General features: G+C 41.9%; 1 protein-coding gene across 10 annotated transcripts in view; it reads right to left on the minus strand.

The window, feature by feature from the left end:
* LOC124142267 overlaps positions 1 to 16,937 on the minus strand; it is a 54,294-nt gene that overhangs the window by 23,707 nt on the left and 13,650 nt on the right. For 6 of the 10 annotated variants that reach the window (XM_046510617.2, XM_046510618.2, XM_046510619.2 and 3 more), the window contains exons 3-7: positions 14,232 to 14,330; positions 9,070 to 9,147; positions 6,674 to 6,754; positions 2,570 to 2,667; positions 1,119 to 1,227 (exon numbers count right to left, since the gene is read on the minus strand). In XM_046510617.2, the coding sequence (XP_046366573.1) occupies positions 1,119 to 1,227; positions 2,570 to 2,667; positions 6,674 to 6,754; positions 9,070 to 9,147; positions 14,232 to 14,330 (465 nt within the window). The remainder of the gene's footprint in view (positions 1 to 1,118; positions 1,228 to 2,569; positions 2,668 to 6,673; positions 6,755 to 9,069; positions 9,148 to 14,231; positions 14,331 to 16,937) is intronic. The other 4 variants (XM_046510622.2, XM_046510627.2, XM_046510621.2 and 1 more) reach the window with 3 other exon arrangements.

The raw sequence follows: 16,937 nt of genomic DNA on the forward strand, positions 1-16,937 counted from the left end.
AGACAATGTCAGCACAGGCGTCACACAACATCAGGAACAACAAGACAATGTCAGCAGGGGCGTCACACAACATCGGGGACAACAAGACAATGTCAGCACAGGCGTCACACAACATCAGGAACAACAAGACAATGTCAGCACAGGCATCACACAACATCGGGGACAACAAGACAATGTCAGCACAGGCGTCACACAACATCAGGAACAACAAGACAATGTCAGCACAGGCATCACACAACATCGGGGACAACAAGACAATGTCAGCACAGGCGTCACACAACATCGGGGACAACAAGACAATGTCAGCACAGGCGTCACACAACATCGGGGAAAACAAGACAATGTCAGCACAGGCGTCACACAACATCAGGAACAACAAGACAATGTCAGCAGGGGCGTCACACAACATCGGGGACAACAAGACAATGTCAGCACAGGCGTCACACAACATCAGGAACAACAAGACAATGTCAGCACAGGCATCACACAACATCGGGGACAACAAGACAATGTCAGCACAGGCGTCACACAACATCAGGAACAACAAGACAATGTCAGCACAGGCATCACACAACATCGGGGACAACAAGACAATGTCAGCACAGGCATCACACAACATCAGGAACAACAAGACAATGTCAGCAGGGGCGTCACACAACATCGGGGACAACAAGACAATGTCAGCACAGGCGTCACACAACATCAGGAACAACAAGACAATGTCAGCACAGGCATCACACAACATCGGGGACAACAAGACAATGTCAGCACAGGCGTCACACAACATCAGGAACAACAAGACAATGTCAGCACAGGCGTCACACAACATCAGGAACAACAAGACAATGTCAGCAGGGGCGTCACACAACATCTGACAGCGTCTCACAAACACCAGGAACAACTGTTTGCCTCTTACGACAAGCATAGTCGCCTTTTATGCCAAGCATAGGATGCTGAAGACCTATTCTACCCTGGAACTTCATTGGTTCTTAATTCACAGTGGCATTATACATCTTGTCATTGTTTTGTCAGTTTGTGATGTTTCTCAGGAAGTTAAAACGGATTCACCTGAAGAATTATCATAATTTCCAAAATTGCCGCTGTATGTGTGTACTTACTGTGGCTACTAGAAGCTTGGTAGCTGCATTGACGAGTCTCTCTGCTTCACCACGAGACACAGCATTGGAAGGCACGGTACGGAGGATGGGCCAGCCTCCCTTTAAAGGCCTGCAACAGTTGGATACACCATTGATTAAACTGGATACAGATTGCCAGAAGGGGTCAACTGTAATGACAGTATTGGCGACTTGCCAGAAGGGGTCAGCTGTAATGACAATATTGTGGACTTGCCAGAAGGGGTCAGCTGTAATGACAGTATTGTGGGGTCTTGCAAGGAAGGGATCAGCTGTAATGACAGTATTGGGGACTTGCCAGAAGGGGTCAGCTGTAATGACAGTATTGTGGGGACTTGCAAGGAAGGGATCAGCTGTAATGACAATATTGTGGACTTGCCAGAAGGGGTCAGCTGTAATGACAGTATTGTGGGGACTTGCAAGGAAGGGATCAGCTGTAATGACAGTATTGGGGACTTGCAAGGAAAACCAGCTGTTATGACAGTATTGTGGGGACTTGCCAGAAGGGGTCAGCTGTAATGACAGTATTGTGGACTTGCCAGAAGGATCAGCTGTTATGACAGTATTGTGGACTTGCGAGGAAGGGGTCAGCTGTAATGACAGTATTGGGGACTTGCCAGAAGGGGTCAGTTGTTATGACAGTATTGTGGGGACTTGCCAGAAGGGGTCAGCTGTTATGACAGTATTGTGGACTTACAAGGAAGGGGTCAGTTGTTATGACAGTATTGTGGGGACTTGCCAGAAGGGGTCAGCTGTAATGACAGTATTGTGGACTTGCGAGGAAGGGGTCAGCTGTAATGACAGTATTGGGGACTTGCCAGAAGGGGTCAGCTGTTATGACAGTATTGTGGACTTACAAGGAAGGGGTCAGTTGTTATGACAGTATTGTGGGGACTTGCCAGAAGGGGTCAGCTGTAATGACAGTATTGGGGACTTGCAAGGAAGGGATCAGCTGTTATGACAGTATTCCAGGGACTTGCAAGGAAGGGGTCAGCTGTTATGACAGTATTGTGGACTTGCAAGGAAGGGGTCAGCTGTAATGACAGTATTGGGGACTTGCAAGGAAGGGATCAGCTGTTATGACAGTATTCCATGGACTTGCAAGGAAGGGGTCAGCTGTAATGACAGTATTGGGGACTTGCAAGGAAGGGATCAGCTGTTATGACAGTATTCCGGGGACTTGCAAGGAAGGGGTCAGCTGTAATGACAGTACTGTGGACTTGCCAGAAGGGGTCAGCTGTTATGACAGTATTGTGGACTTGCCAGCAGGGGTCAGCAGTTATGACAGTATTGTGGACTTGCCAGCAGGGATCAGCTGTTATGACAGTATTGTGGACTTGTCAGAAGGGGTCAGCTGTTATGACAGTATTGGGGACTTGCCAGGAAGGGGGTCCTGTATGAACAGTTCTTTGAGGTGCTGTCATGGCTGTACTCACTTCTTCTTGGGAGACTTGGAAGGCACACCTGTGGCATCCGGTCGCAGGGATTTGGAGCTGCCTGTGTAGATGTAGTAGTACTCGGGAAGGTTGGAGTTCTGGGGACAGAGACACATCAACACAGGTCATCACAGGTCATCACAGGTCAACACAGGTCAACACAGGTCAACACAGACACGTAGCACCTCAATGAAGCAACTTATTTCTTATAATGTGCAATTTCTTGCAACACACAACATGTCCAAGCAGATAAAATCTTTGAGCTGTTCCTCAGTGGAAATGTGATGCTTGTATATAAAAGACACAAAACCCTTTCCATAAACTAAAGAAATCTCTGCTAAAAGCAGAATTGGTTGTATGAGTCAGGCTGTAGCAGGAGCATCTGTTTATGAATCACTATCAAATAGTGAAAAGGTGGAGCACATCCTGCCCCACTGGTGGCACCTGTCACAAACACATGCAAAGGGAGGTCAATTATTCACCTGAAAAAACACGGGAACATATGGTACATGTCAAAATAGGGAATTGCATGGACACCATTCTTGTCACGGATGTGTTAAATTTGGAAATGTCCTCCACATGTCTACCATAAAGGTTTTGAAAGCTATACTGAGGCCTTGAATGGTGTTAATTTGATGAAACAAATCCTGAGTAAGAGTTGTATGACACTATTTGAAATCCTGGTAGAAAGAGCATGCTCGATTTCACCTCAAATGTAGTAAGTAACCAAAGGCTGGAGCTGCTGGAATACTGCTCGACATGAAGGAAAAATTAACTGTTGGAATGTGGAAGTCATCCCTCTTGTCATACAGTCTTGTCGAGAGTGTTTTGTCACTCTGAATCTTTATGCATGGATACAAATATGAAAAAGGTGAGTAAATCAGTGGAAGGGAATTAGCTATTTGATGGTTATTGATCAATATCAGATAATTTATAACCTGATGCTTATGTTAAATTTCCTTTCACCTCCATCAACTGACTCTGACGGGAACAATCTGATGAAGACCTACGTATTGCAGCATACAACATGTTACTCTTCTGTCATTGGAGGACATGTACACTGTCTAAACAACATCATATATATTATCTTCCTGAGGCTAGGAAATTAACTGACTTATCGATGAGATCGTCTTGAGTGGGCACCACCATTTTGTTGAAAGCAATGCAAGTGATATGAGAGGGGGAATTTGATTGGTCAGTAGGTGGGACATAAAAGGGACATTAACTTGTAATAGCCCCTGATGACGCCAAGATCCAGCCCAGAAATTCCAGCCTAGTTGGGAAAAGGTAGAAACTGGACTTTTTAAGTCTGTTGACTCCCTTGCCTTGGGAAGATGCTCATTTATAGTGACACAACATGCTCCCCCTCAACCAAATGGATGAAACATCTGGAAATATCTATCACTAAGAATCTTAAGTGTCTGCTCATTTAAAAATGCAAGCTTCTTACAAAACACAATGAACATTGATTATTTTTAACATATCTGCATTCAATTGCACTGTCATCAAAAATAATTATCGGTAGTAAAATGAAATGCAATTTGAGATAGTCTTGTTCATGTCGAACTTAATACTTAACATACTTGTACATGTTGTGTCTACCATCAGGATTAAAAAATAAGGCTAACAGCACACAAAATATATCCTGATTATAGTCTTTCAAAGCAAAATATTAATGAAGAATTAATAAAAAAAATGATTAAGCATTTGACAAGTATCTTGTTGCAGATAATCCTAGATTAAAAAACACATTTCTAAAAAGTATTACTATGATTTACAGGCGCTCAGCCATGCAGTTGAAAGCCAACAGAATACACCAGTATCATAAACAGCAGGTTAGTTGGGCTTTACTCAGTACATTCCTACCCCGCAACACTGGAGCTTGGTGTCTATACAAGTCATCAGCCAACACTGTCCTGTGATCTGGGCCCACATAGCGATCGTAGCACTACGACCGTCGTAAAGCTGTGTTTAAGTTGGGGAGTTACGATCAACTTCACGCCACGATCGCTTTGTGGAACAGGCACACAGTGTTTTATCACCTCCATAAGGTCAACATTCAACAAAATCAAATTGTTTTACAAAGTTAATGACTGAAGGAAATTAAGCATTGAAAAACAATAAAACATGCAAAAATGTTGTCACACCTCAATAAGGTCAACACTCAAAAACAAATTGTACAAAGTTAGTGACTGGAGGAAATAAAGCATAGAAAAAAAAAATATATACAAAAAAATATAGTGACAAAAGCTTTACCTCCTACTTCTAAATTTCAAAATATTTTCATACCTTTCGGTCAATTCAAATATTTCAAGTGAAAAGAAGGCAAATTGATAAAAAGGGGTTTGGAGTGTATTTATCTAAGCTGATCTTAAAACTAATAATAGAAGTGTGCTATGAGACTAACAAGAAACTGGGAAGAAATACAAAGCTGTCCCAAACAGCTCAGTAGCTCACCCGATGGCGGTGTGTAAATAAGAGAGTCTGGACAGACAATCCAGTGATCAATATCATGAGCATTTATCCACGCAATTGGGATCGATGACATGTACCAACCAAGTCAGCAAGCCTGACCATCCGATCCTGTTAGTCGCCTCTTACGACAAGCATATTTGATGATGACCTATTCTACCACGGTTCTCACAAGAATGTAAATGTCTGGGTAATTGCAATGAAAAAACACCACAGTGTAGCTTGATTCAGTCCCCAATGTTAAATACAGTGTCATGTTATTTGGCATCGTCTACTACAGCTCAAGTTCAGTGGCTTTTTTCCACACCTCAAATATACCAGAAAAAGCCTTAGCTTTCTTGGCCTTTTGACGTTTTCGAGATTTTATTTTGAATTATGTGTATTTTAAAGAAAATTATCATTTATACTTATCCTGACTCATACTATTGCCTATCTTAACTCATTTCCGAAAGGTAGTGGAAACTGGTCAGCGAATGCACACTGGAAACACATGACAAAGCCGGTAAACTCGTCATTCTCTCATTTTCGTGCCAATTGAATGGTGAGGAAAAGATTCCTGAGGTTTGCAATCCGAGCCATCCTATCAATATTAACCCTTTTTCATAAAATATTTTGCTTGGATTACATTCTTCTTACCTCTATTAATTATATCTAATGATTGTTTTTTAAATTGGGCATAAATGTTTTAATATTTTTGGACTTAAACTGAACCTCTGTTTTCACTCTGAAATCATGAATATATGTGCTGTGCTGTGGGTGTTTTAGATGGAGATCCCAAGCCATGGCATAAGCTTATATTTCCCTTTGGGACACACCAGCTATTAAAACATGCAAAAGTAATGAAAAAGCTTTATCTGATGTTTGTGAATTTTCAGTGTATTTCTTCCCCTACAGTCAATACAACTAAGTGAAGACTCTGCAGAGAATACAAACTGACAAAAAATGTTTCTGAAAATAGAAAGCAATTCAAGCTGCTCCCATTCTCTACTATCCAGTGTATCATATCTCCATTCCATTTACATAAATACCCTGGACCATTCGCCACCAAAGCTTTTTGTCCGACACAACACCGATCACGTTAGTCGCCTCTTACAACAAGCATAGTCGTTTTTTACGACAAGCATGGGTTGCTGAAGACCTATTCTACCCTGGATCTTCATGGGTCTGTTTATTTGAAGTGAGGCCACTATTTTGAATGTAGATTAACCCTGAACTATCGTTAAGAAGAGCTATGTTGATTGGTTGTTGAAATCAAGCTCATCAGAGCAGAAATGTTGTGCCAGGTTAGCGATGTGGAAGATGGAGACTGTATCATCACTTCTGCAATGAAACGCATGTATATCATAATGGAAGGAGACATAATAGTACACTGGATAAACAAGGATGGGCGGACCCTAAAAAACAAACTAAACAAGAGCTTAATAAGATCAACAAAAAATGAGAAGGAATAAAACGTTCAACTGACTGACAGGTACGACTACGTACTGACTACGTACAGACTACGTACTGACTACATACTGACTACATACGGACTACGTACAGACTACGTGCTGCCTGCCTGATGGAGGCAGGCCAGAGGTAGGTGTGTTAGTAACACCAAACTACACGACAACACCTACACCAACAAACTACCTGAGACTTTTTTAACTTTCGGGACGACTTAGCTCTCTTCTGTCTCTCCACTACGACTGGGGGTAAGTCTGGGCCTGACAGCTGGTACAAACACAGGCAACAGGTTATTCAGGACATCTCAGGGCAGTGTTGCAAACACAACTGGTTTACAAATTTGCTGACTCCCAAAAACGGAAATGTGAACAAAAATTAAGAACTAAATGTTCTTATTATTCCACAGACCAGAAATTAGTAAAATGAATTTAAAAAAAAAAATGACTGTCGCTAATGAAAATATTTACAATACTATAATTAAAACCTGTTGAAAATTATCAGAAAACCTCCTGTCCCCCACCTACAGACCACAATTTTGTGAAAAATCCATAAATAGTAAAAAAAAAAAATGAGACCCCAGGACACAGTACCACTGACAATGAAGAACCAATGTTGGTTACCTTCCCTAGATAAGTGTGACTATTTCACCTTTGACAAGGGGAGCTTCTCCAATTCGACACGTGCTGATGGATGATTATCCAAGCAGCCCTTCAATAATTGTAGGTTTGCACAACTATCGGACAACTCACTCCTTGTACAGCGTGCAATGTGGCATATAAATTTGTTTCTAAAATTATAGGTGAAATATAATGTCTCTAATTTAACTTATCAGAATTCCAGAATTTATTGTTTAGTGTTTGAGCTCCGCTGTATTTAGATTAGGAGAACATATATTATATTACTTAAAAGAAGCTAAAGAACACCCTCTTACTACAGTTATTCAGTGATGGCATGACATGACATGTATGATATGCATATGTGATGCATGTCATTGGGAAATCCCCCGACATTCAATGTCGTGAGTCAATACCTGCATGGCTGTTTGTTGATGTATCTCATGGCTACAGCCGCCCTGCATTCACTGTCACCACCCATGTACAGCCACACACAAACACTGTCTCCGCATGTCTCATTGATTGTTGCTGACATCAGCGCCAAGCAACAATGGAACCATGTTAAAGACTCTTGGGAGTTTTTCCATGGTTCTGTTTCCGCTTGAGTGACTGCAGCAATTCATGATGTTCACACTTCACTGAATCCCACGGGGTTAATTAGCGGAGGAAGAAGCATGAAGATGTTGTCACAGCTCGCGATGATGACTAGATACGTTCTCCTTGACGTAATCCATTGATTGTAACAATTGTAGAAATAATTCATTACATGGGTTGTTATTTGCTTATGTTTGTGGAAACTTTCATAATGATTTTAGAGTCATATGGAGTTATACATACTGTTCAGGCAGGTTAGTGGTGATGTTGTGATCGTGCAGTCACTCACTTATCAGATTACCACCTGGGTGTCGTTGTACAAAACAGTCTTAGCACAACAACTGTCGTAATTCTATGTTAAGGTATGGGAGTTACGATCACCTTAGCGCTAAGATAGCTTTGTACAATGGCACCAGAACACTTACCAGAGGGTCACAAGTTAAATCATGTACATCACTTCATCATATAATGTTTAGCTGTGTGTGATATGTGTATTTCCGTATCCTAAATAGCATTTAGTTTTTATTCCTTTTTTATCCCAATTTTTATTCCTATTTATTGATATTTACAATACAGAAGTGCACCTGGCTAATAATCTCTATTCCAATCCAATTTGTTTTGCCAGAACTTTGATGTAAAAAGTTTGTGCAATAAATACGTATACCATACACTGCATCAATGAATATAAGTGCCAGTATTTATATGAAGTTTGACAGCATTTGACAACAAAATAAAGTTCTTCTATTGAACCTGAGTAAAGTAATTGTTTTTTCATGATTGATTCTTCTAAACCCTCTGTCAGCGGACACAATGAGGCAATGAAAGAAAAAACCCGAGGAAGTCCATATCAATTTTGTCTGAGGATGTTTTTCGGACCTTGAATACTACACTACGTCTGCCACCTCAGTCGACTGCTTCCTGAACATCAAGTTCGATTTCATGAAACTTATTCTCCATTAAATTGTTCTTTGCTTGTTGTTTAACGCCGCACTCAGCAATATTCTAACTATGTTACGGCGGTCTGTAAATAATCGAGTCTGGACTAGGCAAACCAGTGATTGATATCATGAGCATCACTCCACGCAATCGGGATATGATGACTTGCATCAACCAAGTCAGAGATCCTGACCACTCGATCCTGACCACTCGATCCTGTTAGTCGCCTCTTACAACAAGCATAAGCGCCTTTTATGGCAAGCATTGGTTGCTGAAGACTTATTCTAACCCGGATCTTCACAGGTCTATTCTTCTTTAAAATGGTCTGACAAAAACCATTCAGTTATAGACTCGAAAGTACATCATTGGTGTTGATACTCCCCAGTAAGGTATGGCGCTGGTGCGATGGGTGCAGCGGCGGTGGCGAAGGACACTCACCTGGTAATTGTAGTTGGACATGTATTTCTTCAGGCGATGCTTCACGTGCTTCTCGTGGGGGCCCGAGGAGGCCGGCTTCTGCAACACACAACGCTCACACATCAAATCATATGCCCTCCACAGAATTGTTTCCATGTGGTGGTGCAGGTCTCCTACTACAGTGTGGAAGACAGATGACCTTCCAAACATGGAACTTATAGCCTGCTGCTTATCATCATTGTTTCTCATACCATTCCTCCCCTAAGGCCTATACACACTTTTATACACACTGCTTTTACTACAGGACCTGTCAACCCTATAGTGCATATTTTCCAATATGATTTTCGCCACATGTTGAGGTTGATTTTTAATGTTTTTCAAGCAACTGTTACATGTCACACTAAGACATTCTTCTTTCTATTTTTTAATCAACCATATTCTACTTGTTACTGCAAGTGTCTCTGACAAACAATTGGACCAAGAAAATCATGAGTAAAACAAGAAACCAAATCTGGAATAAGACTGTTAAAGCCTACTCTATTTCAATATATTATTTCTCATCACCACAGCAGGAGCTAAGCAATCAGTGATTGCTACAGAAATCAGTGATCCAAGAAATAAGAAAAGGTTGGTGAGTTAGTTGAGTGAGTGAGTGAGTGAGTGAGTGAGTGAGTGAGTGAGTGAGTGAGTGAGTGAGTGAGTGAGTGAGTGAGTGAGTGAGTGAGTGAGTGAGTGAGAATGGTTTTATGACGCTTTTAGAAATATTCCAGCAATATCATGTGGGGTAGAAAAGGTTAGTATTAAGCATATTAAACATCTGAACATAAGTGGGAAACTTTATACTTAAAATAAAAAGAAAGATGTAACTAAAGTGAACTGCCTACATCCAACTTGCTGGATACACTTCCAGTACTTTGTTTGTTGCTTAACGCCACACACAACAACATTTCAGCTTTCTGGCGGCGGTCTGTAAATAATCCAGTCTGAACCAGACAATCCAGTGATTGACATCATGAACATCAATCCACGGAATTGGGATACGATGAGCATCAGGCAAGTCAGCAATCCTGTTATTTGCTCTTACCTCAAGCACAGTCGCCTTTTACAGCAAGCATGGTTTGCCGAAGACCTAGTCTACCCCGGATCAGGGGAGGGGAGGTCAAGGAGAGCACAGGCGAGGTGAGGCAGGGCACAGGTAATCCCCCCAATCTCCCAGGCCTAATCCGGCCAGCCCTCTCAGGCTCAGCCTTTCTGTTGTAACACGCAGCAGTGGGACATCCCTGTAGTTTCCAATGAACTAAGACTAGACTTGTTGGTTAATCAGACTCGGTGGCTTCTGGCTCATTAATACACTACTGGGTTACAAGGGTTTCAGCACAGACCATAGACATGTTCCTACCTTTCAGTCGGGCAGCTGCATGAATATTTCATATATGAACATGATTAATAATGTTGCAATACACTGTGTTTCGGTGTACCAGGGTATTGTCAGGCAACTGCTCTCTCAGGAATTGACAAAATAATGCCTTCACTTCTTTGGATAATCATATCAATTTGTTTGATCCTGAATACTGCCATAAGTCCATAAAATCCATGAAAACAAGACACAAAATTGTTCCTCGGCTAAATATAGAACACAAAAAGTCGTCCATCAAAGTTACAGCTCTCTGTAATCAAGTGAACTGGTGTACTTGTCTGTATCTCTATAATGTGTCGGTTTCAATGCAGTCTCATTCAAACACATCTTTTACTCTGATACGATGCCTCTATGTCAAGACCTGAGGACACCTCCACAGGGGTGTGTGTCAGGTGACCTTTCAAATCAGCCAATCAGCATCAAGGCTTCTAAATTCTAGTTGCAAGTTGGCAAAGCATTCAGACAAGCATATCTGATTTCTGTATCTTGAAAACGAACTAAGAGGACAAATTCCGAATGTAAATAACTAAGACTGCGCCACCATATTGTTGAAGATATTTTGAACAACCTGTCACCTCTGAACACCACAGTTTCAGTGTGAGCTAACATGAGGAAGGTGTAATGCTAATTAACCATGCCCCTTTTGGCGTCTGACTAGTGGAATGCCCTGGGTGCTAATTACAGTGACTACTGAGTGCAGCACTATCAAATATGTATGAGAAACACACGCAAACACCACCAGCATACACCTGCACCCAAACATTTAAACATTCCACAAGACGACAAACAAGACAGCCACCTGACAAGTATCAGAAAATATAACCAACTGACTTATCCACAAAAGATACAATGGAATATTAAGATTTACTATCAGCTGAGTCTGCAGGATAGTGTGTGTGTGTGGACAGAGTAGCTCCTAAACCCTCCTCAAGACTTGTCCGGCACCATAAGTATGTACATGACATTGCTTGGTCCCTGACCCTGGTCCCCTCCTCCTTTGGTCCACTATGTGATCAGTGTTACTGGTATATGTTTCTTTCATTGTCAATCCCTGCACGTCTATCCCTCCTCGCTGTGTGGATATCACCTGGCTGTGTGGATATCACCTGGCTGTGTGGATATCTCCTGGCTGTTTGGATATCACCTGGATATCAACTGGATATCCCCTGGCTGTGTAGAAATCACTTGGATATCACCTGGATGTGTGGATACCATCTGGCTATGTGGATATCACCTGTGTATATCACCTTGTTGTGTGTATATCACCTGGCTGTGTGGATATCACCTGAATATCACCTGGTTGTGTGGATATCACCTGGCTGTGTGGATATCACCTGGATATCACCTGTATGTTGTTCATTTCACATGCTGTCATCAGCAGTAGTGTGAGGAGGCAATTATCCACAGTAGTCGACCTCAGCCACAACCAATTGACAAGTGTGAAACATGTCTTCTGTGCATGCAACCAAGTCACACCTTCACACTGAGCATTTACAATTAATGTGCATTCAATCAGGGGACAACAACATCATGGGGATCAATGACCCTCTGGACAAGGTGACATGGTCGGTCACTGACCACACAGTGTCTGTAGAGTGACAAATACCACATAGGCCCAGGGGGGTAGCGAGAGATTGAGGGTTGAAATCAGGCTATATCTCGAATGTTAGTGAGTGGTGAGGAGCACCATCTCGGCATCATCTGTCAGCCTGGACATGTCCCTTTCTAGCAGACACCGCCACCACTACTGCTACTTTGTTGTTCCTCTTGCTCATCATAGGCCCATGAAGATCTGGTTAAGAAAGAGGTCTTCAGCAACCCATCCTTACCGTACCTAAAGGCGATTAACAGGATAGGGTGGTCAGGCTTGAGAACTTGGTTGATGCATGTCGTCGCATTTGGCAAGTATATAACACTAAACACATGATACAAATCCCAATTTGAAATCACCTGATATATCGAGGATGAAAAAATGATATTGTGATACGCATTGTGGAAAGACTGAACCTCAATTTACCGATATACTGGTAATACCTCACACCCTTACAAAAACTCATCCTCATACAAGGACTATCCCCTTCATGTGACCACCGGACACTCGCACTGCCCTTTGTTGTGTTCCATTGGCAGGCATCAGGTGCTGGTGTCTCTTCTTGTCAAGCTTGAATTACCCACAGGTCCATTATGCACACCTGTAGAGCATGCTCTTTTCATTATGATTTCATTCATCAGGAGTGAGTGAGTGAGTGAGTGAGTGAGTGAGTGAGTGAGTGAGTGAGTGAGTGAGTGAGTGAGTGAGTGAGTGAGTGTTTATGCCGCTTTTAGCAATATTCCAGCAATATCACACCAGGGAACACCAGAAATGGGCTTCAAACATTGTATCCATGTCAGGAATGGAATCCGTGTCTTCAGCGTGACGAGCGAAGGCTTTAACCACTGGGCTACCCCACCGCCCCTTTCTTCCTCAGGAACTGGGAACATTTTCTGACCAGCCTGAGTCACCCACTGGTTAATGATTCCAAAGTGTAGATCTGACTTCTGGTCATTAGAGGACGACACTGCCAGCCAAATAAACCTTGTTTTTACTTAAAGAACTTTTAACCACATCGGAATAGAAAACTATACTGTTTGCAATCAAGTAATTTACAATGAATTCACATACAATCGTAACGATTAATCATGTTGACAGAAATACAACAGCAAGTCACTCCTGCCCACCAGCTGACCTTACATCCCGAACAGGGTTCCACAGGACTTGCTGGCGAGATCAAGCTTGGGTGAAATTGCATCACAAGGCTAAGTTGCAAGCCATTGTGACATCATCCATTACCATGACATCACAATTAAATGACATCACTAGTCTTACTGCCACTTACGCTGGTTACCTGTACTGTTACACTCATGAAACTCTCTCTTACTGATTACAAGTGAAAACAGTTGGAAGAATGATTTTGGATGTCTTATAGAATCTCACCCTCCTGTCTTCTGATATCAAATATATAAACATTTGTCAGCAAGTCTTAAAATTTATTCGACACAATATTTTTTATATCAAAAGCCACTCAGGTGAGAGTCTATATGGTTACTTTAGGCTTGTCATCAACTAGTGAGTGAGTTTGGTTTTACGCCGCTTTTAGCAATATTCCAGCAACATCATGGTGGGGGACACCAGAAATGGGCTTCACACATTGTACCCATGTGGGGAATCGAACCCAGGTCTTCGGTCACCACATGACAAGCAAACTCTTTAACCACTAGGCTACCTGACCTCCCCTTGTCATCAACTATCTACATTCCCGAGTTAGCAGCCATTGTATGAGTGAGTTACGACAACACAGAGACGCTAATACCAGTGCAGCAGCAGGAGATGGAGGAGGAGATGGAATGGTTAGACAGACAGTGTTACCCCTGACAGGAGGAGACAGATCCACTACATCTCAAGTACCTGGAGATCTACAGAACCTCACTGAGGAGCAGAGTGTTAGGAAACAGGGTGCAGATATAGGTAACTACATTCTCAAAATTCCACATGCCTTTAGGTTAAGAAATTTTTTGCAAAAAAACCTTGGAGATGGTGTCCTATGTTGGAGAACTTGTACCCAATCCCATTCATTTTTGAGGAATAAAATATTTTTAAATCAATATAAAAAACATATGTTTTTATGCAAAGAATTTCCTCCCAAACAGACTGTTCTATCCTCTGATAGCGACATGTTCCGTTCAGTGACATGTGAGACTTTGACCCGGGTGCCCTGCAGCTACTTACTCTCCGCATCTGAGTGAGATTAACACGAACATCAGTGGAACTAAAATAGTGCTTGAGTGGGCGGTCGTGCGTGCCACCATATTGTTGGAGGATGGGACGCTGAAAACAACAAGGTGAAAATAACAACAGAAGCAAACACAAAGTGTGACAGTTATAGTGGCGGCATGCAATGTGAAGTAACAGTACTATATTGTGTTTATTGGCGAGCCATGAGTGAGGGAGTGAGGGAGTGAGGGAGTGAATCGCGATTTATACGGCATAATTAAACTTTGAGGGAGTTCTTGGCTAATGTGTGTAGACAAGATTCCCGGTACCAGAAGATACCATGTTTGAAACCAGTGCCATATAATTTATGCTCTAGTTTAGCATGCCACAGAACAAGCAAGGGATGCTCAATAATTGTTGTCACCCCAGACCATCACAGCCGATCGCTGACAGATAAAAATTGTTAAGTATTTTCCAATCATATCTCAATGGGAGAAAGAGGGTCACACATTGTACCCAAGTTGGGAATTGAACCTAGATCTTTGGCCTGACAAATCAATGCTTTATCCGCTAGGCTACCCTGCTGCCACACTGACCAGGAGAAATCACATAAAAGTGAAAGATTATGTTTGTTACATATCTGAGTCTGTGTGCATTATGCTACCATGGTTATGAACATAAAATTCACTGGTATGAAACAGAAATAATGCTTCCTGGAAGTAAGTCCGGAGACAGTCGTCATTTGTAAGTATTAACCATCCTGCCACGGCAGTAATGGTAATGATGACATTACTCAAACGTAACAGCGTCATTACTCACATCATTGTCAAACCACACCATGACTCTTAGATCCTTTCAATGTATACTTAAGTAAAAGCTTCAATATTTACAGCATCCATGTTTATGCTGTTTAGAGTGAGTGAGTGAGTATGGTTTTACGCCGGTTTTAGCAATACTCCAGCAATATCACGACGGGGGACACCAGAATATGCTGTTTAGAAGAAAAAGGAATTGAAGCGTCTGGGGGTTTGTGTTCCTCATGGACTTTCATGTTATTCGACACCCCTGTGGTAGAGTGTATTGTACATGGTGGATAATCCACTCAGCATGCTCAGTATATGTCCCACACAGGGTGCCGACAGTGATATATGTGGGCCATACAAGCTACTGACTGAGACTTCCAGAACGCTGTGCACAGACTGCTATTGAATAAAGTTTTCATTCTGTTGTCACTGTGCCAGTGACACGATCATGTTCACATACATATGAATAGGTGACTTTCTTATCAATGGCACCTTTCATATCACCCCAATAGCAGACAGGCCACTAAATCAGGTCTTTGAAATTTATATAAATAGGAGTTTTGTTATCTCCCCGATAAATGAGTGGAAACTCAAGGGTTTTCATGTCAACATTTATATAGTTAGCCAGCTAAAACCTGAAATGTTTAACATAACCTGTCTGCTGGTTTGTCTACAGCAAGTTAGTGGCGCCCTCTGACCAGGGAATGAAATGTTTAACATCACCAATGTTACCTGACAAACATGGGGACTATAATGCCACTGCACGTGTCACTAGTTTAGCAAGTCTAATTCTACCCCAACTGTTGAAGGTCAGAATCCTCAACTCAACTGTAATCTTGTAATTGTACTGTTTGGGTTTGGGGAACCAGAGCTTAGAATATTCCACAAAACTATTAGCATTAGTTTTTTGTTTGGAAAAAGCTCCAACAGTATGAGACATTATTATACTTCAAGTGACTGGCTGTGGGTTAATCTGTTGGTTGACATGGGGTCTGTTGTAGACTGCTTGTTGATGTAACCATGGACATGTAGCTGATTATTAATCATACCAGTATCAATACATCATATACTTATCATGACACCATTGTTACAGGACATTGTTCCAGGCAAGAAGCATATCATCTCCTTCTACGACTATCTCAGAAAAAAAGCTACACATAGGGTTTGTGATATTTGTATTGCGACCCCCATGTGCTAACCTCTGTATTGCCGACCTCTGAATTGTGACATCCATATTACCAACATGATGTAATTGTCTGTAGGGAGAAAATAAGCCAATGGCTATAAGGCATATTACAAATACAGCAATGAATTGAACTTAGACTTATCTCCCTTATCTTGTGGTACATGTGTGTTTGTGTGGCTGCTTGTACTAGTTCGGACTGAGTGCTAGCTCACTGAGATACCATGCCGTAGTTTAACATGAATACCCCACTCAGACACAGTATACTGACTCCGAGCCGACCAGTCCTTGTTTTAGCCCCTTAATCATGTTAATGCCGAGGGCCAGACAGGGTAACAAGTACCATCTTTTAACGTCTTTAGGTATGACGCAGTCGGGATCAAACCCTGGACCTTCTACCACGCTCTACCACTAGACCACGGAGGCGGTCCCCTTGCCTTGGGGAGAAATGTTTTTTCTATCATTCCAGTGGATATTGAGTGTTGTGTTTTTGTTGTTTTTGTTTGAAAAAAACTTCATCAGCAGGTCCCATAACACAATTAAATAATTTTGGTCAGGCCTAACAGAACAAATTTAGGGTGGGTCCATTCATAAACAGTGAAAACTGGTATCAACAAGTGAGTGAGTGAATATGGTTTTACACAGCTTTTAGCAATTTTCCAGCAATATCACATTGGGGGACACCACAAATGGGCTTCACACATTGTACCCATTTCGGGAATCGACCCAGGTCTT

This window comes from Haliotis rufescens, unplaced genomic scaffold (assembly GCF_023055435.1).
Source record: "Haliotis rufescens isolate VD_foot unplaced genomic scaffold, xgHalRufe1.0.p SCAF_11, whole genome shotgun sequence".
Taxonomy (NCBI): domain Eukaryota; kingdom Metazoa; phylum Mollusca; class Gastropoda; order Lepetellida; family Haliotidae; genus Haliotis; species Haliotis rufescens.